This window comes from Oncorhynchus keta, chromosome 8 (assembly GCF_023373465.1).
Source record: "Oncorhynchus keta strain PuntledgeMale-10-30-2019 chromosome 8, Oket_V2, whole genome shotgun sequence".
NCBI classification, from domain to species: Eukaryota; Metazoa; Chordata; class Actinopteri; order Salmoniformes; family Salmonidae; genus Oncorhynchus; species Oncorhynchus keta.
Genome location: NC_068428.1, coordinates 32330363 through 32355721, shown reverse-complemented (window position 1 = coordinate 32355721; position 25359 = coordinate 32330363). Strand labels below are relative to the sequence as shown.

Genomic DNA, 25359 nt, shown 5'->3' with positions numbered 1-25359 from the left:
ATGGCTGGAATGTAATCATTGGACTGTTACCAAACGCATGGAAACATTTGACTCTGTTGCATTAGATTCCAGTCAAGACAATGAGCCTGTCCTACAACTACCAGCCTCCTCTGGACTAGAATGAACAGTGTACATTTTCTACTGAATACAGGACTCTTCAGAAAGGATTTGAATATTGGGAATGGACATTTTCTTCTCTCAAATTGATGTGACTCACTTCTTTCCTAAATGTAGTTTATTACAAAATACTATTTTACACATTGATATTACAAAAAGCACTATCTACATACAAGAAAACAAAAATTACATCACTAGCTGTACAAATGAGAGGAGACAAGTAGAGAAAGCCACTTCCAACGATTGGGAAAGTGGGTGCTTGAGATTGGTAAATCAGCTAACTGAACTGTGGTCAATCATAATAAGTAGTCATTCAGGATGCGAGCCAGATTTGTAGAACAGTCATTCTGTAGTCGCTGACTAATGTAGTCAATCTCAAACACGCACATGGAGGAATGGAAGCAGTGGCTTTGACGTCAGAGTTAGGGGGTTAAGGTTCATAAGGAAGCGCAGCACCAGATCCCTGAGAGCGGTGCAGAGCGGCTCGTTGTTGTTACACACGATGTGAGTCCCGTATTATTATTATGTGAGTCCCGTACTCCTCCAGCTGGATCAGTGTCCTCAGCCTGCAGGTGCAGAATGTTGCCCTCCGCAGTCTCCTCCACCTTCACTTCTGTGATGCCGTGCTGGCAGGGAACAGGACACATTGATGCTAAATCCCAAAATAATTAACCGTAAGCCTAACTACATGTTTGCATATATGAAGAAACTGAATTGTAAGGCTGAATCTCTCCTAAGCCAATTGGAAGCTTGGAAGGAGAGCTATCACCATATTGTTGACATCAACCCCATCTCTTCAGAAATGCTGACGCCAATCAGTGTCCAGTGCTTTGAAGGTGTCACTCTCACCTTATGTAACATGGCTAGGAAGGTTTCCAGGGGGTACAGCTCCACTAAGCAGGGGTTTGGGTGCCAGCACCTCTGGGGGCTCCTCCACTACACGCTTCCTCTTTTTACTGGGGGGCAGCAGAGGGGGCTTCGGAACCAGCTGGTATCACACAGACAAGATAGTTCATGTGGTGTGTCTGACATTTCCTTATTCGACGATGCATACTCTCACACACTGACCTGTAGCATATGCTTGTTATCCTTGGACTGCAGAACTGCGGACACGGTTGCCACGGAGATCTCAGAGGGCACTAGGGATTTGGCCAGCTGCAGTGGGACGACAGATAGGGGTTAGAGACTGTTTGGACAAATCCTAAACGACTACTCAATTCCCCATATAGTCCATACTACATTTGGCCAAAAGGGGTTAATGTATTGCTAGCCTCGATTTCCAGGCTTCCTCAAAACAGCAGAGTGATGAAGAACAACACTTGGGAGAATGGTAACGCCAGTCTAGTGTGTTGCAACAGGCCCTACCTCTGGCAGTAGCTGGATGCGTTCCCAGCGGCGTCTGAAGGGCAGGCCCAGCACAGAGCAGCGGCGATAGGGCATGGGAGGGGACTGCAGCTCCAGCATCAGGTCAGAGCAGTGGGACTGGGTTGGGGGGGGGCTGGGTGTATTGCTCTGGATACACCACATGGAGAGGCTGTGAGGAGAGATTATGGGCAAAAAAGTCAAATAAAAGAGTCCAAGATGAAAAAAGGAAGAACGAGGGGAGAAGTGCCTTCAGAAAGTATTCACACCCATGTTTTGTTACAAAGTGAGATTAAAATGGATGTCATTTTTTTGTCAACGATCTACACAAAATACTCTGTCAAAGTGGAAGAAAAATTTGAACCTTTTTTTAATAATGGAAAACAAAACACCAATATATCTTGATTAGATAACGTATTTACTCAGGGTGTTGAATACTTAAAATCACCTTTGGTAGCGATTACAGCGGTGAGTCTTTCTGGTTAAGTCTTAGAGTTTTGCCCATTATTCCTTTGAAAATTCTGTCAAGTTGGTTGTTGAGAGCAGAGTTGACATCCTGAATACTGTAGCATCTCTTCCAAGTCGACACTTCTACGGCATCCTTCAGCGGGCTGGGAAGCAGCCTAAAAATAAATTGTCTCAATGTTTTTTTTCTCATGAAAATATTATGCTCTCAGTTTGTGAATTACAAGTATAACATAAGCTGACAAATCCTAAACTAATTTGTGCAGGGCATTGGTCTGGCAGGTCACCTTTGATTTTCCTTATTCTTCCAGCAGGTGGCAGACTGGGCCTTGGGAACTCTCCATGAAGTTCACCAGCTCCTCCATCAGAAATTTAAAGACAGATAGGTAGAATGAGCCAGCTATCCAGAACAGTTTTTAGGCTTATTCAATCCCTTCTAAGATCCCCTTGTCATTTTTTCTGGAATGTTGACATTCTAATGGTTTTAGAATGTGAATTGCTAGAATCACATTCTTGAATCATTACATTTTCCTGCAATGATGCTAATCGAAGTGATTCTAGAATGTGTTTTTAAAATGTCAATTGCATTTTTCTGGAATGTTGCCAATTCTGGTGATTCTAGAATGTCGCAGATGATTCTAGTCACATCAAGTCACCCTCTCTACCTGCCGATCTGCAGCATTGGTTCTGTGGCATACACGGTCCCAGTGAAGCCTGTATGCTCCGTGATGTAAGGCAGGGCCATCATGCAGTAGTAGTTGGAGATCACGTCTATGGTGGACAGGTCCAGCAGCTCTTTCTGAGTGAGGAGGATGGACAAGGATGCGAAAAGCAAGACCAATATATCACCACATTATCAGACAATGTTACCCACAGTGGCTTCTAGTGCCCAGGTTAATTTAATGCATAGGTTGATGGTTGGAATTATATCCAGGTATACATTAACTCAGGGAGACAGAACTCTGGCTCTGAGTCCACAAAGACGCGCCCTGCACACTACTTCAGCTCCTGAAGGTAGACGTGTGCAGGAATGTTGGTAAACTCAATTCATGAATAAATCCACAATAGACAAACAATATGTGACCTCATACCTTCTCAAGGTTAATCATGCTGTCTTTAAACACCCATCCTGGGAGCTTGGAAAGCCTTGGGCTGGAAAATATACAGGGTACCCTCATCATCATGGCATGGCACTTGTTGGGGCAAATATGCTCTGGCCCCCCAATGGTGGAACAAACTCCCTCACGACGCCAGGACAGCGGAGTCAATCACCACCTTCCGGAGACACCTGAAACCCCACCTCTTTAAGGAATACCTAGGATAGGATAAGTAATCCTTCTCACCCCCCCCCCCCTTTTAAGATTTAGATGCACTATTGTAAAGTGACTGTTCCACTGGATGTCATAAGGTGAATGCACCAATTTGTAAGTTGCTCTGGATAAGAGCGTCTGCTAAATGACTTAAATGTAAATGTTCACAGTAAATGTCTTTGCAACGTTAACCTAAGGAAGAAATACAGTATAAAGGAGGAATAACCCCGATGCGTACTGAAGTGTGGCCGATGTACAACTAACTGCCTTCTTGTTAACATCACTTCTGTCTCACCTGTGTACCAGAGGCAGTGGTAGAAACTGTAGCACTGATGTGGTGTCCAGTCCACAGTCCAATATGATTGTGGTGGATTTGAATTTTAGGACATTGCAAGGCAGTGTGGGGTGACCTGACAGACAGTACTGAATGGAAGAGATGCTACACATGTCATCTCTCAACAGGCATGATAACAAGTTAGCTAAAACAACAATAGCAACTTGCATAGCAAATGCAACAGAATAAAACGCTGCGATACTGTCTTGTCAATGATTGGTTGCTGGCTTGTCAGTGTTCAAAAACTTGCAAATGTTTTTTTATTTTTTATTTATTTATTTTTTTAACTTGCAAATATATGATAGCTAGCTAGCGTGGCAGCCATGGCTAACAACAAACGATTTTTAAAAAACTACTGTAACGTTAGTTGGCGAGCCTAGGCAAGTAAGTTTACCATATCAATCAACTACATTACTTGGCATACCAACAAAATTGCGTATCAGTTATGGGGTAAATTCTCGTCTCTCCGTGTTAAATCAACTCACCAATTTCATATTTATCTCAAGTTCATCTTCAGCATGTCAGCATTGTGGACACAAACGCCGAGTTTACCACGGAGTTTCTAAACTCAGAGGCACAACGAGAGACTTCTGGGACAACTTGCAAAACAAGCTAAGCAGACCAGACTGGGGTTTTAGATGTCAACGAGAGAAGTGAACAATTCTTACTTGGTTGTTAAGTTTCTCGAAATCTATAGGTACAATCTAGATTCTAACCAAGGTATTAAGTAGATCAACATGTTATTACTCCAATCTCGTGAAAAAGACAAACTGACATGTTTTCATTTTAGTAAAAAATAACTTTACTTCGAAGGAGTGCCTTTGATTTGAAGGTCTGTACATGCAACGTGAGACGACCGTTAGACTCGAATGTTTCTGCATATCTTCTTACTGTACTGTCTTTAGTCTTACTTCTGGACTACCCACATATAGTGATAGAGGCCTCTAGTGGCCAAAAGGCTGTTTGTTATAAACTGGGTGGTTCGAGCCCTGAATGCTGATTGACTGACAGCCGTGGTATATCAGACCGTATACCATGGGTATGACAAAACAATGCTTTTTACTGCTCTAATTACTTGGTAACTGGTTTATAATAGCAATAAGGCACCTCTGGGGATTGTGATATATTGCCAATATACCACATCTAAGGGCTGTATCCAGGCACTCCGCATTGTGTTGTAAGTAAGAACAGCCCTTAGCCGTGTTATATTGGCTATAGACCACACCCCCTCGTGCAATTGACAGCAATTGTTGCATTTACAGCCCCCTACAAGTGTATGCATGTCAAACGTAAATGCCAAACAATGAATTATTAGCCAGAAAAACATTATGTTGTGTAAGGAATATGACATTTTAATGAAAGCTATTCCCAATGTAATCCTTACTTTACTGAAGGATTAGTCAAGCTTTTCATTACATGCACTAATATATCACTAATATATATACAGTGATAGTGTAGAAATATTTTAGATAGATGTGAAAATATGTATCAGTGATAAGGTGGGTAAACCTGTAAGCATTGCCAAATTTGATACATTTTCTATTTTACATACACACACAGTGACAGCCAATCATTTGTGAATTTGTGAATTTATTAATTGATCTAATTGATTTAGAATATTAGGTAACATCCTTGAAAGGTATACATAGAAAATGATCAAAAAAGTATTTACAGTATTTGTCAAAATCGAACTTGTCTAATCGTGTAATATATACTTTTTCAGTGTCTCTCTGGTTTTATTTATTTACTCTTCTGTAATTTAAAAAAAAACAGGTAACCAGAGAGACACTGATAAAGTATATATTACACGATTAGACAAGTTCGATTTTGACAAATACTGTAGATACTATTTTGATCTATTTTCCAGGTAAACAGGTAGGCGAACTGAGAATAAGTTCTCATTTACAACTGCGACCTGGCCAAGATAAAGCATAGCAGGGTGAACAGACAACACAGAGTTACACATGGAGGAAACAATTAACAAGTCAATAACACAGTAGAAAAAAGAAAAAATATATATTTTGTTATTTGTGATAATTGCATATTGATCTGTACAATGTCTGTGTCATGCAATAAATATGAAAATAATTACAAAGCGATTGCCAACCATACTATTATCACCGACAGAACAATGAGACCGATATTTCACCAGATGTATTGATGTGAAGCATCTGCTTGGCGTTTCCACTCACGACAAAATATGATAGTTAAGAGGAAATCCAATGGCCTGCAGTGGGAGAAGATGGAACGAGATGGATTTTCGCCGACATTCTGCAAATTTTCTCATCGACTAAACATTTGATCTCAATACAGTTTTATGTTCCCAAACTAGAATATGTTACGAACAGAGTGGACGGGTTTTGTAGACGTTACCTTTTGCCAAATGTTTAACAAATTACGTTGTTTAGAACGAGTGCACAAGCGAATTGAGTTTTTGCACACGCGCACTTTAGAGTAGACGTTCCCCAACAGAAATATGCTAATATAAAATTGTACGCGCCAATCGGATCTTTGATAGCTCGTGCTTGGCTCTGCCCACCTCCTTGCTTGGTTATGCCCACTATGACTAATTTGTTCCCGTTTAAAACGACCGGTTGTGGTGTATCTTGGTGTAGTGGTTTAGCTATACAAGCATCTTTGCTACTACAGCGGACAGAAGCCATGAAGACACACGAGACCATGCTTTTTGAAGGCAGTCTGTAGCTAGCAAGTGCTAATGCTAAGCTAACCAGCTAGTAGCTACGTCAGTTGGTGCATCACTAGTCCCGACTTGTCTAACCCAACTCTTACTACATGTGTGTCCACAGACAGTGAATGCACATAGGAAGCCACTCCCGAATGACGTACTTTTAAACAGGTTTCACCTGATAATGTTGACCTAGCAACCCACGAGCAACAGGTACGTCTTTCTGACTAACTTTATCAGGCAACCTAGAGGTCGATGTACGCTAATGGTGGACTCGTACAGTTATTAGCTAAGAAGATTTATCAGTGGTCAAGGACAGGATCAGGTATGGATGAATACGTTACTGAATTGAATCGAACTCATTTGTCATTGGTAGTTGTTCGCTTTAAAAGGTAAACCATATTATAAAAACTAAATAGTTATAACTAGCATCACAAATCAACGTTTTAAACTTTTGGCATCTATCCATTCCTAGTTACTCATGATAGCTAACGTTAGTCAATTTCGTTCATACTTGCTAATGTTAATTCATTAATGCCATGATCTAGTTGGTTGTAACTAAATCAGTCTTAACGTCGTGGCTAGTTAGTTAATGATTTATGTCATGTTTTAACTGTCAGCTACATGTACACATTGAGGATCCAAAGACATCTTGCTAGGTGCTGGCATTCATCACATAATTTGACTTCATGCTCCTTTATTGGTGAACTGTAGTCTCTCATGTAATATACGAAGAATGTTGAAATATACTTCCTACGCCATATCTACCATCTAGATATGTGCTTATTCATGCTGACTCAACTGACATTCTAATGCGTTTACAGATCAAAGGTACACATTGAGTCTCTTCGCAGCTATGGGAAACTCCTGTAGCAACAACCTGGGAATCCCACCAGCAAAAGGGCCTAATGCTGTGGGATGTTCAGATTTCATGATGGATCATACTGTAGAGGTAAACAGTGTTGTTATTTTTCTCATTTTCCTACTAGCTAGGAAAAAGTATCTTTCCCAAATACCAAACCAACTGGTAACAACCATTTAAACTGTCTGTCACCAGGGAACATTCTTTAGGTTATACTATCCATGTGTAGTGTCCGACAATGCTGAAAAACCAGACTGGATCCCATGTAAAGGATATTTCTATGGGCTTGCAGACTTCATGAAAATCAACAGAGGCCTGAGTGAAAAGATTTTCAATTACCTCTTTGGTAAATACTTTTATTCTATGGTACACATGACCATTTAATAATTTTAGCTATAGTGATCCTAGAACATTGAATTCAGGTGGGCTAGATTTAGAATGTTGCATGTAGTATACAGTAGAGGTTATTAAATCACAAACTGTGCTTGAGTTGTTATAACATGTTGTTTCTGGTGTTTTATAAAGGATCTTTTAAGATACCTGCTGCCCTGAATGGCTCATATAAACAAAATGGGAAGTATCCAGTAGTCATCTTCTCTCATGGACTTGGAGCTTTCAGGTACAAACAGAAGTGTATTGTTCGCTTTACATGTACATTTTCTATTATATGGAGATTATATTATGTTATTATATGGACATGATCTTATGCCTCACCTCTTTTTCTCCCAGAACTTTATATTCAGCCATATGCACTGAACTGGCCTCACAAGGCTTCATAGTAGCATCAGTGGAACACAGGTACTCCACACTCTCTACACACACACTGTAAACACAGTCTCTGTCCACTTCATTCATGAAAAAAGACTTTGAGAAGCGCTCCCTAATCTAATGGACAGAGGAAGGGATGAGATTCCAGTCGACAGTTAATGTTCTTAAGCTAACAATGACATAGGACTCTCCATAAATACACAGACAGTCGCCCTCGTATAGGCAGCAGGCGTGAGCGGCCTGCCTGTTTATCTCAGGGTAGTAGTGGTACAATGGTACAAACTAGGTCATCACATTTTTATCAGTATGGACTGCTGGTACTATATGGATAGCATAATGGCTGGTCTGTGGCCTAACCCTGTCTGTCATGGGGTTATGGCCCAAAGCCCAACATAGCCTATACAGGTTAAGCTTGCTGCTGTGGACTTCTGTGAATTTCAGCAGCACTGAACTGGCTATTGTGTTGTGTTGTGTTACACATTTGTGTTGTGTTAAAGATGCAGTTAAATATATTGTCACTCTTGCACCTAACAATGGAATGCAATGGAGCAGAATTGTCTGTTTTCTCTTTTCAAAACGGGTTCAATTGTATTTATTTTTTTGCCTGTAACTTACCACAGATCGGATATATTACACATAAACGAGAATCACTTGCCTCCAACCAAATTAATTTGAATTTTGAATAATTTAATCTTGAAAGTTTTTGACTTTCAAGTGAAAAATCTCTTTCAGTTAAGATTATTTATTTTTTGTTCCTGTGCAGTTGTAAATCCAACAAATACACGTTAACACCAAACGTTTTATCTATCTGTATGAATCTGATTGGTTTGTCAGCCAAACAAGTGAGTGTGATAATGGAAGTGTTGGTGATATGTAGACAATCTCTGACTAATGTACAACATTACTGTTTATCTACACTTAATATGTCATATTATATGTATGTATTAATGACATTTATGTTTATTTACACTTAATGTCAAATTATATGTATGTACAATGCCAGTCAAAGGTTTGGACACACCTACTCATTCAAGGGTTTTTCCTTATTTTTACTATTTTCTAAATTGTAGAATAATAGTGAAGACATCAACTTTGAAATAACACATATGGTATCATGTAGTAAGTAGTGTTCAACAAATCAAAATATATGTGATATGTATCCACCCTTTGCCTTGATGACAGCTTTGCACTTGCTTGGGATTCTCCCAACCAGCTTCATGAGGTAGTCACCTGGAATGCATTTCAATTAACAGGTGTGCTTTGTTAAGAATTAAATAGTGGAATTTCTTTCCTTCTTGATGCGTTTGAGCCAATCAGTTATTTTGTGACAAGGTAGGGTTGGTATACCCAAGATAGCCCTATTTGGTAAAATACCAAGTCCATATTATGGCAAGAACAGCCCAAATAAGCAAAGAGAAACGACAGTCCATAATTACTCTAAGACATGAAGGTCAGTCAATATGGAAAATTTCAAGAACTTTTAAAGTTTCTTCAAGTGCAGTCGTAAGAACCATCAAACGCTATGATGAAACTGGATCTCATGAGGACTTCCAAAGTAAAAGAAGACTCAGAGTTACCTCTTGTTGCAGAGGATAAGTTCATTTTAGTTACCAGCCTCAGAAATCGCAGGCCAGATAAATGCTTCACAGAGTTCAAGTAAAAAACACATCTCAACATCAACTGTTCAGAGGAGACTGCGTGAATCAGGCCTTTGTGGTCGAATTGCTGCAAAGAAACCACTACTAAAGGACATCAATAAGAAGAAGAGACCTGCTTGGGACAAGAAACACGAGTAATGGACGTTAGACCGGTGTAAATCTGTCCTTTGGTCTGATGAGTCCAAATGTGAGATTTTTGGTTCCAGCCACCATGCCTTTCTGAGACACAGAGTAGGTGAACGGATGATCTCTACATGTTTTGTTCCCACCGTGAAGCATGGAGGAGGTGTGATGTTTGGTGGTGCTTTGATGGTGACACTGATTTATTTAGAATTCAAGGCACACTTAACCAGCATTCTGCAGCAATATGCCATCCCATCTGGTTTGCGCTTAGTGTGACTATCATTTGTTTTTCAACAGGACAATGACCCATCACCTCCAGTCTGTGTAAGGGCTATTTGGCCAAGAAAGAGAGTGATGGAGTGCTGCAGGAAATGACCTGGCCTCAATAACCTTACCTCAACCCAATTGGGATGAGTTGGACCGCAGAGTGAAGGAAAAGCAGCCAAGTGCATAGCATATGTGGGAACTCCTTCAAGACTTTTGGAAAAGCATTCCTCATCAAATTGTATTAGTCACATGCGCCGAATACAACAGGTTTAGACCTTACAGTGAAATGCTTACTTACGAGCCCCTAACCAACAATGCAGTAACAAGTCATTAAGGAGCAGCAGTAAAATAACAATAGCAAGACCAGTACAGAGTCAATGTGCGGGGGCACCGGTTAGTTGAGGTAATATGTACATGTCGGTAGAGTTGTTAAAGTGACTGCATAGATGATAACAACCATTTGGCCTTTTGATTATTTGTTCAGAGTCTTATGGCTTGGGGGTAGAAGCTGTTTAGAAGCCTCTTGGACCTAGACTTGGCGCTTCAGTACAGCTTGCCTTGCGGTAGCAGAGAGAACAGTCTGACTAGGGTGGCTTGTGTCTTTGGTTATTTTTAGGGCCTTCCTCTGACTCTGCCTGGTATAGAGGTCCTAGATGGCAGGAAGCGTGGCCCCAGTGATGTACTGGGCTGTACGCACTACCCTCCTCATGAGGGGCCCCTGTGTTGAGGATCAACGTGGCGAATGTGTTGTTACCTACCCTTACCACCTGGGGGCGGCCCATCAGGAAGTCCAGGATCCAATTGCAGAGGCAGGTGTTTAGTCCCAGGGTCCTTAGCTTATTGATGAGCTTTGAGGGCACTATAGTGTTGAACACTGAGCTGTAGTCAATGAATAGCATTCTCACATAGGTGTTCCTTTTGTCCAGGTGGGAAAGGGCCGTGTGGAGTGCAGTAGAGATTGCATCATCTGTGGATCTGTTTGGTCGGTATGCAAATTGGAGTTAGTATAGGGTTTCTGGGATGATGGTGTTGATGTGAGCCATGACCAGCCTTTCAAAGCACTTCATGCCTACAGATGTGAGTGCTATGGGTCAGTAGTCATTTAGGCAGGTTACCTTAGTGTTCTCTCTTTCTTTCTCTCTCTCGGAGGACCTGAGCCCTAGGACCATGCCCCAGGACTACCTGACATGACTCCTTGCTGTCCCCAGTCAACCTGACTGTGCTGCTGCTCCAGTTTCAACTGTTCTGCCTTATTATTATACGACCATGCTGGTAATTTATGAACATTTGAACATCTTGGCCATGTTCTGTTATAATCTCCACCCGGCACAGCCAGAAGAGGACTGGCCACCCCACATAGCCTGGTTCCTCTCTAACATAGCCTGGTTCCTCTCTAGGTTTCTTCCTAGGTTTTGGCCTTTTCTACACCTGCATTGCTTGCTGTTTGTGGTTTTAGGCTGGGTTTCTGTACAGCACTTTGAGATATCAGCTGATGTACGAAGGGCTATATAAATAAACACCTATGTGAGAATGCTATTCATTGACTACAGCTCAGTGTTCAACACTATAGTGCCCTCAAAGCTCATCAATAAGCTAAGGACCCTGGGACTAAACACCTGCCTGTGTGAAATGTAATGTAAATTTGATTTGATTTTGGGCACAGGGACTATGGTGGTCTACTTAAAACATGTAGGTATTACAGACTCGGACAGGGCGAGGTTGAAAATGTCAATGAAGACATTTGCCAGTTGGTCCGCGGATGCTCGCAGTACACGTCCTGGTAATCCGTCTGGCCTTGCGGCCTTGTGAATGTTGACCTGTTTAAAGGTCTTACTCACATCGCATGCGGAGAGCATGATTACACAGTCTTCCGGAACAGCTGGTGCTCTCATGCATGTTTTAGTATTATTTGCCTCGAAGCGAGCATAGAAGTGGTCTATCTCGTCTGGTATGCTTGTGTCAATGGGCAGCTCTTAGCTGTGCTTCCCTTTTGTAGTCTGTAATGGTTTGCAAGCCCTGCCACATCCGATGAGCGTCAGAGCCGGTGTAGTACCATTTGATCTTAGTCCTGTATTGAAGCTTTGCCTGTTTGATGGTTCGTCGGTGGGCATAGCAGGATTTCTTATAAGCTTCCGGGTTAGAGTCCCGCTCCTTGAAAGCGGCAGCTCTACCCTTTATAACAGTGCGGAAGTTGCCTGTAATCCTTGGCTTCTGGTTGGGGTATGTACGTACGGTCACTGTGGGGACGACGTCGTCGATAACACTTATTGATGAAGCCAATGACTGATGTGGTGTACTCCTCAATGCCATCGGAGGAACCCCGGAACATATTCCAGTCTGTGCTAGAAAAACCGTCCTGTAGTTTAGCATCTGCTTCATCTGACCACTTTTTTATAGACCGAGTCACTGGTGCTTCCTGCTTTAACTTTTACTTGTAAGCAGGAATCAGGAGCATAGAATTATGGTCAGATTTGCCAAATGGAGGGTGAGGGAGAGCTTTGTATGCATCTCTGTGTGTGGAGTGAAGGCGGTCCATAGTTTTTTTCCCCCTCTGGTTGCACATTTAACATGCTGATAGAAATTTGGTAAGACGGATTTAAGTTTCCCTGCATTAAAGTCCCAGGCTACTAGGACATACCTCTGAATGAGCGTTTTCCTGTTCGCTTATGATGGAATACAGCTCATTCAGTGTGGTCTTAGTGCCAGCATCAGTCTGTGATGGTATGTAGACAGCTATGACAAATACAGATGAAAACTCGGTAGGTAGATAGTGTGGTCTGCAGTTTATCATGAGATACTCTACCTCAGGCAGCAAAGCTGTCATCAAGGCAAAGGGTGGCTACTTTGAAGAATCTCAAATATAAAATATATTTTAATTTGTTTCACTTTTTTGGTTACTTCATGATTCCATATGTGTTATTTCATAGTTTTGACCTCTTCACTATTATTCTACAATGTAGAAAGTAGTACAAATAATGAAAAACCCTTGAATGAGTAGGTTTTTTAAAACTTTTGACTGGTAATGTATGTATGTCATTACTGTTTATTTTCACTTAATATGTAATATTATACATGTACTCAACATTTTCCTATATCCTATTCATTAAAGCACACTTGTGTACTTTTTTAAAAGAAAACACTTTTTTTTCTCAGATCTCTGTCAGCATTGTACAACAACCGAAAGGATATAATGTCAGTATTGGTGCCGCTGAACGATATCTATTTGATGTTTTACTCTAGGGATGAATCTGCCTCTGCGACATACTTCTACCATCAAAAGCCTCAAGAGCCTGAGAAAGATGAGGCTTCGCCGTCTAAACCCAACCCCGAGGCCCCAGAGAACCTGGTAGAGGAATGGATGTACTACCGATCTCTGAAACCAGGCGAGAGTGAATTCCCCCTTAGGAATAAACAGGTACACATTTGAATATGTCACATTCAGTGTAATCATGTGTAGACCCTTTTATCTGCTTGTCTGAGCCATTCCTCAGGACCATACATTTGAGTAATACATTTGTTTTATGAATGTGATATCACTACTTCCATAACATGGAATATTGCATTTGTATTATATTTTTACATTTTAGTCATTTAGAAGATGCTTTTATCCAGTGCATACATTTTTGTGCTTGTCCCCTGTGGGAATCAAACCCACAACCCTGGAGTTGCAAGCGCCATGCTCTACCAACTGAGCCACACTGGACATATTACTCCGCATTGCATTCTGTTAGGAAGACAATTTCATGTGTTTGAGAACTAAGCATAATATTGAACTGTCTATTTGTAGGTGAAACAGCGAGCTGACGAGTGCATAAAGGCTTTGGATACACTCATCCAAATCAACTCAGGAAAAAATATGGAGAACGTGCTTCAGACAGAGTTTGACTGGACGACATTGGAGGTGAATATTTTATGTCTCAAATGAAACACCACGTGAACCCTTTATGTAGAGCAGGTGTTCCCAAACTGGGGTAATCGAAATGCCGTCGGTACGCCAAATAAAAATGTTATTCGCATTAAAAAAATATATATATTTTCCATTTATATTTTCCAATGGGGCTATACATTTGGGTGAGGTTTTTTTCCGCCTGAGTAGCCTCGTTTCACTGCCAAAAATCAAATTAAACCATCTAGTTTTCAACGAAATAACAACACAGGTAGCATCGTCAAATAATTAACATCCAATCACATTAACTGTTAATCTCCCACGGGAATTCCACTAACGGTCCCTATGTAGCCAAATGTAGCTGTTGCTCATTCTGTTAGCTCGAAAATGGATAAATGGTTAAGAAAAGTAAGGCCCGTGTCCATAGAGACACATACCAGCTCTACTGTTAGTACTGCTACTACCAGCAGTACTACATCTGTACCTGTCGACGACACAAGTTGTTCTGCGTCCACGAGCCCATCCAATGCTAGAATCAGTAATTCTACATTTGTTGTTAGCCCAGCTAGCTTGGACACTGACAGTTGTGAATCTGATGCAGCCGAAGAGTAACTGCCCCCTTACCCAGGAAAGCACCGAACAACAGACAGGGACATTGGACCATTGAAGAGGTGCAAATATGATGAGAACTACATTGATTTGTGGTTCACTTATATTGGGAGTAGTGCCTTTCCTCAGCCACAGTATGTTATATGTGCAAAAGTACTATCTCACAACTCAATGAAACCTTCACTCTTGCGCAGACATTTAAAACAAAACATGCCAATTTGAAAAATAAGCCACAGGAGTTTTTTGAGCAAGAATTATGACGACTTTCGAGTAGCAAGACATGTATAAAAGCAACAGATACCATTAATAAGAAGGGGCTAGAAGCATCTTATATGGTGAGCTACCGAGTGGCAAGGACAGGCAAGTCTCATACTATTGTGGAGAACTTAATTCTTCCTGCTACTGCGAATATGGCTGGGACAATCCTGGGGGAAACGGCAAAAAAACTATACAGACAATATCTTCATCAAACTACACTGTTTCACGACACATCAGTGACATGGCAGGAGATGTTTTGAAACAATTACTGCTTCATATACAAGCCAGTGATTTGTATGCGTTTCAGCTAGATGAGTCAACAGACGTGGTGGGACTGGCACAGCTCCTGGTATATGTCTGTTACGTTTATGGGGGGTCAATTAAGGAAGACATCCTCTTCTGGAAACCAGGACCACAGGAGATGGTATATTTTGAAGTACTGGACAGCTTTGTGACATCAAATGGACTTTGATGGTCAAGATATGTTGGTATCTGTACGTATGGCGCAAAAGCCATGACATGGAGACATAGTGGAGTGGTAACGCGCATGCAAGCAGTTGCTTCCGACGCCACTTGGGTACACTGCAGCATCCACCGAGAGGCTTTTGCTGCCAAAGGAATGCCTGACAGCTTGAAAGACGTTTTGGAGACTACAGCGAAAATGGTTAGCTTTCTTAAAGCAAGGCCCCTGAACTCTCATGTATTTTCTGCACTATGCAATGATGTGGACAGCGACCATGTAACACTTTTACAACATACAGAAGTACACTGGTTATCAAGGGGCAAAGTATTGACTTTTTTTTTTTAATTGAGAGACAAGCTTACAGTTTTCTTGACTGACCATCATTTTCACTTGTCTGACCTCTTGCTTGATGATGAGTTTCTCACACGACTGGTCTATCTGGTTGATGTTTTTTCTCGCCTGAATGATCTGAATCTAAGATTACAGGGACTCTCCACAACTATATTCAATGTGCGGGACAAAATTGAGGCTATGATTAAGAAGTTGGAGCTCTTTTCTGTCTGCATTAACAAGGACAACACACAGGTATTTCCATTGTATGATTTGTTGTGTGGAAATGAACTCAAGCTTATGGACAATGTCAAATGTGATATAGCGCAGCTCCTGAGTGAGTTGGGTGCGTAATTACGCAGGTACTTTCCGAAATGGACGACACAAACAACTGGATTCTTTATCCCTTTCATGCCCTGCCTCCAGTCCACTTACCGATATCTGAACAAGAGATCCTCATCGAAATTGCAACAAGTGGTTTTGTGAAAATTGAATTTAATCAGAAGCCACTGGCAGATTTTTGGATTGGGCTGCACTCAAGAGTATCCTGCCTTGGCAAATTGCACTGTTAAGACACTAATGCCCTTTGCAACCACGTACCTATGTGAGAGTGGATTCTCGGCCTCACTAGCATGAAAACTAAATACAGGCACAAACTGTGTGGAAAATGATTTAAGACTGAGACTCTCTCCAATACAACCCATCATTGCAGAGTTACATTTGAAGTTGGAAGTTTACATATACTTAGGTTGGAGTCATTAAAACTTGTTTTTCAACCACTCCACAAATTTCTTGTTAACCTGTTACTCCTACCCCCTACTTTTTCGAACATTCTGTTAAAAATCGCGCAACATTTCAGCGCCCTGCTACTCATGCCAGGAATATAGTATATGCATATGATTAGTATGTGTGGATAGAAAACACTCAGACGTTTATAAAACTGGTTAAATCACGGCTGTGACTATAACAGAACGTGCGTTTCATCGAAAAGCGCAGGAAAATCTGATCACTGAAAATGCAAAAATATATCCATGCGCCACTAGAACCCATTGTTGAATGTGAACCACATTAAATGGGGCTGAGGTTGCAATACCTACAGCTTCCACACGATGTCAACAGTCTTGTCATTTGCCTACGATTTGTTTCTTGGTCAAACGGACACGAGGCAGCGCATTTCTTCCGGTCTCCGACCGGATATTTTGGTTGAGATTTACCCGGAGATTATTTCCAGACGTACAGCTATAGAATATACATTGCCTCGTGATCAATTTGATCGATTATTAACGTTTACTAATACCTAAAGTTGCATTACAAAAGTATTCCGAAGTGTTTTGTGAAAGTTTATCGTCAACTTTTTTAATAAAAAAAAATGACGTTACGTTATAAAACGCAATATTTTTCCTTGATCACACAGTCATCATAGATCGATATCTAGGCTATATATGGACCAATTTAATCGGAAAAAAAGACCCAATAGTGATGTTTATGGGACATCTAGGAGTGCCAACAAAGAAGATAATGAATGTTTTATATTTTATTTGTGCGTTTTGTGTAGCGCCGACTATGCTAATTATTTTGTTTACGTCCCCTGCGGGTCTTTTGGGGTGTTACATGCTATCAGATAATAGCTTCTCATGCTTTCGCCGAAAAGCATTTTAAAAATCTGACTTGTTGCCTGGATTCACAACGAGTGTAGCTTTAATTCAGTACCCTGCATGTGTATTTTAATGAACGTTTGAGTTTTAACGAGTGCTATTAGCATTTAGCGTAGCGCATTTGCATTTCCAGATGTCTAGATGGGACGCCTGCGTGTCGGGTAGGAGTAAGAGGTTAACAAACTATAGTTTTGTCAAGTACTTGTGCATGACACGTAATTTTTCCAACAATTGTTTACAGACAGATTATTTCACATATAGTTCACTGTATCACAATTCCAGTCGTTCAGACGTTTACATACACTAAATTGACTGTGCCTTTAAACAGCTTTGAAAATTCCAGAATATGATGCCATGGCTTTAGAAGCTTCTGATAGGCTAATGGACATGATTTGAGTCAATAGGAGGTGTACCTGTGGATGTCTTTCAAGGCCTACCTTCAAACTCAGTGCCTCTTTGCTTGACATCATGGGAAAAGAAAAAAAAATCAGCCAAGGCCTCAGAAAAATTATTGTAGACCTCCACAAGTCTAAGTTCATCCTTGGGAGCAATTTCCAAATGTCTGAAGGTGCCACGTTCATCTGTACAAACACTAGTACGCAAATATAAACACCATGGGACCACGCAGCCGTCATACCGCTCAGGAAGGAGACGTGTTCTGTCTCCTAGAGATGAATGTACTTTGGTGCGAAAAGTGCAAATCAATCCCAGAACAACAGCAAAGGACCTTGTGAAGATGCTGGAGGAAACGGGTACAAAAGTATCTATATCCACAGTAAAAATGAGTCCTACATCGACATAACCTCAAAGGCCGCTCAGCAAGGAAGAAGCCACTGCTCCAAAACCACCATAAAAAAGCCAGTCCTATGTGCAGTTTGCAACTGCACATGGGGACAAAGATCATACTTTTTGGAGAAATGTCCTGTGGTCTGATGAAACAAAAATATAACTGTTTGGCCTTAATGACCATTGTTATGTTTGGAGGAAAAAGGGGGAGGCTTGCAAGCCAAAGAAAACATCCCAACCGTGAAGCATGGGGGTGGCAGCATCATGTTGTGGGGGTGCTTTGCTGCAGGAGGGACTGGTGCACATCACAAAATAGATGGCATCATGAGGGAGGAAAATTATGTGAATATATTGAAGCAACATCTCAAGACATCAGTCAGGAAATTAAAGCTTGGTCGCAAATGGCTCTTCCAAATGGACAATGCGTCCCACCTGGCCAACATCCAGTGAGTTTGCAGAGCGCCAAATTCAAATACAGAAATAGTAATTATAAAAATTCAGAAAAGATACAACTATTTGACATAGGTTTAAAGATTAACTTCTTGTGAATCCAACCACGGTGTCAGATTTAAAAAATGCTTTACGGCGAAAGCATACCTTAACAATTATTTGAGAACAAAGCCCAGCAGACAAATCATTACAAACAGTAAGTAACCAGCCAAGTAGAGTTACACAAGTCAGAAATAGAGATCAAATGAATCACTTACCTTTGATGATCTTCATATGTTTGCACTCAGAAGACATTCATTTATTCAATAAATGTTCCTTTTTGTTCGATAAAGTCTCCCTTTATATCCGAAAACCTCTGTTTTGTTTGCACATTTTCTTCAGTAATTCACAGGCTCAAACGCAGTCACAACAGGCAGACAAAAAAAATCCAAATTGTATCTGTAAAGTTCATAGAAACATGTCAAAAAATGTTTATATTCAATCCTCAGGTTGTTTTTAGCCTAATTAATCGATAATATTTCAACCGGACAATAACGTTGTCAATATAAAAGGTAAACAAGAAAGGCACTCTCTCGGTCATGTGCATGAAAAAGCTCTGTGACACGGCAGGGTCCACTCATTCAGACTGCTCTTACTCTCTAATTTTTCAGAATACAAGCCTGAAACAATTTCTAAAGACTTGACATCTAGTGGAAGGCATAGATACTGCAATTTGAGTCCTAAGTCAATGGATACTGTAATGGCATTGAATAGAAAACTATAAACAAAAAAAATCCTACTTCCTGAATGGATTTTTCTCAGGTTTTCGCCTGCCAAATCAGTTATGTTATACTCAGACATTATTTTAACAGGTTTGGAAACTTTAGAGTGTTTTCTATCCAAATCTACTAATTATATGCATATCCTATCTTCTGGGCCTGAGTAGAAGGCAATCTTTTCATCCAAAATTTCAAATGCTGCCCCCTACCCTAGAGAAGTTAAGGACAACAAAGTCACGGTATTGGAGTGACCATCACAAAGCCCTGACCTCAATCCTATAGAAAATTTGTGGGCAGAACTGAAAAGGGGTGTGCGAGCAAGGAGGCCTACAAACCTGACTCAGTTACACCAGCTCTGTCAGGAGGAATGAAACACAATTCACCCAACTTATTGTGGGAAACTTGTGGAAGGATACCCGAAACGTTTGACTCTCGTTAAACAATTTAAAGGCAATGCTATCAAATGCTCATTGAGTATATGTAAACTTCTGACCCACTGGGAATGTGATGAAAGAAATTAAAGCTGAAATCAATCATTCTCTCTACTATTGTTGTGACATTTCACATTCTTAAAATAAAGTGGTGATCCTAACTGATCTAAAACAGGGAATTTTTACTTGGATTGAATGTCAGGAATTGTGAAAAACTGAGTTTAAATGTATTTGGTTAAGGTGTATGTAAACTTCTAGCTTCAACTAGCCTAGTGGTTAGAGCGTTGGACTAGTTGCAAGTTCAAACCCCCGAGCTGACAAGGTACAAATCTATCGTTCTGCCCCTGAACAGGCAGTTAACCTACTGTTCCTAGGCCGTCATTGAAAATAAGAATTTGTTCTTAACTGACTTGCCTAATTAAATAAAGGTCAAATAAAAAATAAATAAAAAACTGTATGTGCATCCTTTCAAACACACCCTTCTCATTAACCTGTGGTGAGTTATTCACAATGTTTGATGAACAAATAAAGTTTTATATGTAAGATGGTTAAATAAAGAGTAAAGTGATTGATTATTATTATTTGTGCCCTGTTCCTATAAGAGCTCTTTATCGCTTCTTATGAGCCGGGTTGTGACACAAACTCTATGTTTAATAAATGTATTGTATAGTGTGTGTATGTGGCAGGCTTACAATGATGGCAAAAACAACATTTGAGAGTGCGCTGACCCTAGAGGGGGTACGCAGCTGGAGGTTGAATGTTTGAAGGGGTACGGGACTATAAAAAGTTTGGGAACCACTGATGTAGAGCAAACTAAAGAAACAAGGCCACCTGTTTTTAATTTGTTGAATGACAGTTTTGATAACTGTTTAGACATATTCCTCCACATTGGATAATAAACAGGCCCTACAAGTTGTGCATGTTGGCTGAAAGTTCGATTGGTATTCAGTCATCTCGTGTTCAAACATTTAGTACGATAACTTTTTCTGCTGTTTGAATCATATCCGGTGTTACTGGTAATGAATGACATCACCCTGTAACTTCCCTCTTCCTCAGAACTCTATGGACTTGTGCCGGATAGCGGTGATGGGCCATTCTTTTGGGGGAGCAACAGTGGTAGAAGCCCTCTGCAAAGACGTGAACTTCAAGTAAGAGTTACCCCTCTCAATTTCATCACATTCAAAGTCGCTTCAGTTTTCACATCTTCATAACATTTTCCTCTCTACTAAAGTCTAATCAATTTCATCAAATGGCACATTAAGATGAGATGGTTCAAAATGTTTCCTTGGAACATGGGGTTTGAATCAAATCAAATTGTATTTGTCACATGCGCAGAGTACATCAAGTGTAGACTTTACCGTGAAGAAGAGAAGAAAAATTAAAATATGAAATCAATCTTGAATGAATCATTGTTTATTAACAGAAAGCTAGAGAGCTCACAGTCAAACTTAGATGCATAAAGTACCGGTCTGAACTCAGCTGTCGGCGCAGTCCCGTTTGTTCTCTTATATACGGCTAACACAGACAAGTTATATTTGCATGGTTCATAGGGTTGGTTCCTGCATGTGTCTGGCACTGTCTCCTATCTTAAAGAACATATTCTGCCAGATGGTCCTAAGGAGGGGGTGATGTCACCTCTCATATCTTTACCAAGCATAGGCAGGAACCAAGGATTATTTATGACAACATTTTCAAGGATGTCTCTTCACACAATAACATTTTCCATCACATCACTCAGATGGTTGTTGGCGTACATCAATTAAGTATGTTTTTCTAGTGCTAGAGAAGTACCTAGCTCTCTTGCTAAATTAACCCAGTGGCGTAAAGTACTGAAGTAGAAATACTTTACAGTACTACTTAAGTCGTTTTTTGGGGTATCAGTACTTTACTTTACTATTTATATTTTTGACTACTTTTAAATGATGTCTTGTTGTTGTGCACAACATTGTAAATGATGTTTGAGTGTTGTTGTGCACTTCACTAAATGATGTCTGACCCATTGCCCGTACATTGTAAATGTTTGAGTGTTGTTGTGCATTTTCCTTGACACACAAAAGTACTCGTTACATTCTGAATGCCTAGCAGGGCAGGAAAATGGTCCAATTCATGCACTTTTATCAAAATTAAACCTGGTCAACCCTACTGCCTCTGATCTGGCGGACGCAATAAACACAAATGCATCATTTGTAAATGATGTTTGAGTGTTGTTGTGCCCATTGCTATCCGTACATGTGTAAATGATGTCTGAGTGTTGTTGTGCCCATTGCTATCCGTACATTGTAAATGATGGTTGAGTGTTGTTGTGCCCATTGCTATCCGTACATGTGTAAATGATGTCTGAGTGTTGTTGTGCCCATTGCTATCCGTACATTGTAAATGATGTCTGAGTGTTGTTGTGCCCATTGCTATCCGTACATTGTAAATGATGTTTGAGTGTTGTTGTGCCCATTGCTATCTGTACATGTGTAAATGATGTCTGAGTGTTGTTGTGCCCATTGCTATCCGTACATTGTAAATTATGTTTGAGTGTTGTTGTGCCCATTGCTATCTGTACATTTTTAAAACAAGAAAAGGGTGCTGTTTGCTTTGCTTAATATAAGAAATTTGAAATTATTTATACTTTTACTTTTGATACTTAAGTAGATTTAGAACCAAATACTTTTAGACTTTTACTTGAGTAACTTTCTATTAACGTGTCTATACTTTTTCCACCACTGAAATTACCATATTATACTATTGCAGCAACCTTAACATAACACCTAGAAACCTCGTCAAGCGGTTCAGATCTCTTGGCGTAACAGATAAGATGTTGGGTTGACAGTTGCTGGACCCAGGATCGAGTCCTGGTTGGGGCACCCCCCCGAACTCACAATATTATTTGTATATTTATGTTGATCTCCTCAGGTGTGGCATTGCCTTGGACGCATGGATGTTCCCCCTGGATGAAGAGATCTATGTCAGGGTAAAGCAGCCCATCTTCTTCATTAACTCTGAGAAGTTCCAGTGGGCCGGGAACATCAGTCGCATGAGGAAACTGGACTCCTCCTCCACCTCCATGCAGAGGAAAATGATCACCATCAAGTATGGAAAGAGTATACATTTACTGTTACTGAGATGACAATGTGAAAGACGATAGATTAGTAGATTTTGTTTCCACACCTATAGACTGATTGGTTGTTTAGCAACTATGGGGCAAAACAGACACAGTTGGCTTAAATTGTTGTAAGCTGTCTTTGGTCTCCAATGTTTATTGAAAACATAAATACATTTGCACAGTCTGAAATACATCGTATAATTGTTGGTTAGCAAGCTAGTGAATTTTAGCCATTTAGCGCGGTGGTTCCCTTTTGATTAGCCATATTAGTCAAAACAAGAGATGTCAAGAACAAGATGAAATGAGCCACTTTCTTGTCATTCTTGCGAGTAATCTGGCTGTCCAGAATCAAAACAACCTCTCCCTCAACGTGATCAAGACAAGGGAGGTGATTGTGGACTACAGGAAAAGGAGGACCGAGCACACCCCCATTCTCATTGACGGGGCTGTAGTGGAGCATGTTGAGAGCTAAGATAGTCATGAAGAGGGCACGACAAAGCCTTTCAATCTCCTAGGATCTTCAAAAGGTTCTACAGCTGCACCATCAAGATTATCTTGACTGGTTGCATCACTGCCTGGTGTGGCAACCGCTCGGCCTTTCGACTGCAAGGTATTACAGAGGGTAGTACTTACAGCCCAGTACATCACTGGGGCCAAGCTTCCTGCCATCCAGGACCTCTATGTCAGGGGGTGTCAGAGGAAGGCCCTAAAAAAAGACTCCAGCCACCCTAGTCACAGACTGATCTCTCTGCTGCTGCACGACAAGCGGTACCGGAGCGCCAAGTCTAGGTCCAAGAGGCTTCTAAACAGCTTCTACCCCCAAGCCATAAGACTCCTGAACCAATTATTAAAGGGCTACCCAGACCCCTCTTTTATGCTGCTGCTACTCTGTTTATCTATGCATAGTCACTTTAACTCTACCTGCATGTACATATTACCTAAATTACTCAGTGCCCCTGCAAACCGGTACCCCCTGTATATAGCCTCGCTATTGTTATTTTACTGCTGCTCTTTAATTATTTTTTCATTAACACCTTTTTTCATAACTTCTTAAAGCATTGTTGGTTAAGGGCTTGTAAGTAAGCATTTCACTGTAAGGTCTACACCTCTTGTATTCGGCGCATGTGACAAATCAAATTTGATTTGACTCCTGTCCCATGGAAGCACTCACATCGTTTTCGTGATGTTGTCGGCTCAGCCCTCTTTGGTCCAGTTGAGTAATGCAAGAGAACAAGCACCCTTGCTAAATCTGCTTTCCTGCTGGCCTTTATAACTCGTGTCAGGCTTACAATGCCACTTCCTGATTTTGAAACCAGTATGGGTGCAATAAATACCTCAGTTGTTTATTGCCTTCCAAGGAGGATCTTTTCACTTTTTAAATGGTTTCAGTTCACCATTCAAAGAATAGTTGCCTCAATTGTAAGTTGCTCTGGATAAGAGCGTCTGCTAAATGACTTAAATGTAAAAAAATATATATTCTGTAGCTGACCCTGTTTCTCAGGGGGTTGGGTTAAGAATAGTTTTATTTATTTAATCTGAAAATGACAATGGACACTTTTGTAATCTTATATTCTCTTCTTCCCCCACAGGGGAACCGTTCACCAGAGCTTCCCAGACTTCACCTTCCTGACTGGCAACTGGATAGGGAAGATCCTGAAGCTGAAAGGAGAGATCGACCCTCAGGTCGGCATCGATCTCTGTAATAGAGCATCGCTAGCATTCCTGCAGAGACATCTAGGTAAGGATCTGTACAGAGCTAATTTGGTTCAACGGGTGCATCAGACATGTCCAAATGTCAGTGTGCAGAAGCTTTTCTTCTTCGATTTTGTAAAACGGGTTTGCCTTTGTTTTGCAGGTTTAGATAAAGACTTCAATCAATGGGACCATCTAATAGAGGGCAAGGACCACAACCTCATTCCAGGCACCAATGTTACTGAAATTTCTTAGTTCAGTTCCATCTGCGCTATGGACCTCAGAGGGATGCATGGTTTCCAGCCAATTCCACTAACTCAAAGTGCCAATATTTATTGCACTGAGCCTTTAATGTAGTTTCAATCATGGATTTGTCAAATAGAGCAGTGATTTCTACTAGTCAGTCTTCACCAGTACCAAATTATGATTGCTTGTAGAGGTATACTGCATCTCCAAGTAATGTCAAGCTAATCAAGTTTTACGGTTTTGTAGGAACACTGCACTCAACAGTATCTATGTACCTGAACTAATTATGGTTGTAGTGTATAACATTTTACACCTGTATGGGATATTAAGTCCATTTTGAAAAGGCATGAGTCTTTGGAAATATAATTCCAAGACTTTCAGTTTATGACCCCTAGATGGTTAATTTATGTATCTAGCATGATTGCACAGATTGAAGCAAAATACTACTTGAAAAGACGCAACAAAAATAGCAGATTGACAAGTCACAAGGATGAAATGTTTGATTCCTTTGAACCAGCTCCATAAATGTGCCTTAATCTACCTGTGTCATATTCATTAGGCACTAAAACAACCTGAACACTCATTTCAGTTGTTTGGCACACAAATACAGCCTTGGATCACTCAAACGTTTCAATTCTGAAATACTTTAATTTCTACACTACTGTAATCCAATGCATCTGATTTGTATACAACTATAAATGATGGATACTGTGAGTCCTTGATCAATTATTCTGTGGGGAGAAATTACC

The 25359-nt window shown here is 40.6% G+C and overlaps 1 protein-coding gene and 1 pseudogene across 2 annotated transcripts; one reads left to right on the top strand and one right to left on the bottom strand.

Moving 5' to 3' along the window:
- Positions 1–217: 217 nt before the first annotated feature.
- Positions 218–3053, bottom strand: LOC118386632 (integrator complex subunit 9-like; annotated as a pseudogene).
- Positions 3054–6168: 3115 nt separating this feature from the next.
- Positions 6169–25324, top strand: LOC118387090 (platelet-activating factor acetylhydrolase-like). 2 transcript variants are annotated; one of them, XM_035775242.2, is made up of 11 exons: positions 6169–6599; positions 7099–7226; positions 7332–7482; positions 7662–7755; positions 7866–7934; positions 13193–13367; positions 13740–13853; positions 20635–20726; positions 22483–22659; positions 24262–24410; positions 24528–25324. In XM_035775242.2, exons 1-11 carry the CDS (start codon positions 6530–6532, stop codon positions 24617–24619), a joined length of 1311 nt encoding a protein of 436 aa, XP_035631135.1. In that variant the 5' UTR covers positions 6169–6529; the 3' UTR covers positions 24620–25324. The 2 variants fall into 2 exon arrangements, with proteins under 2 accessions (XP_035631135.1, XP_035631136.1); XM_035775243.2 differs by having other exon boundaries at positions 6171–6487.
- The last annotated feature ends 35 nt before the right edge of the window (positions 25325–25359 follow it).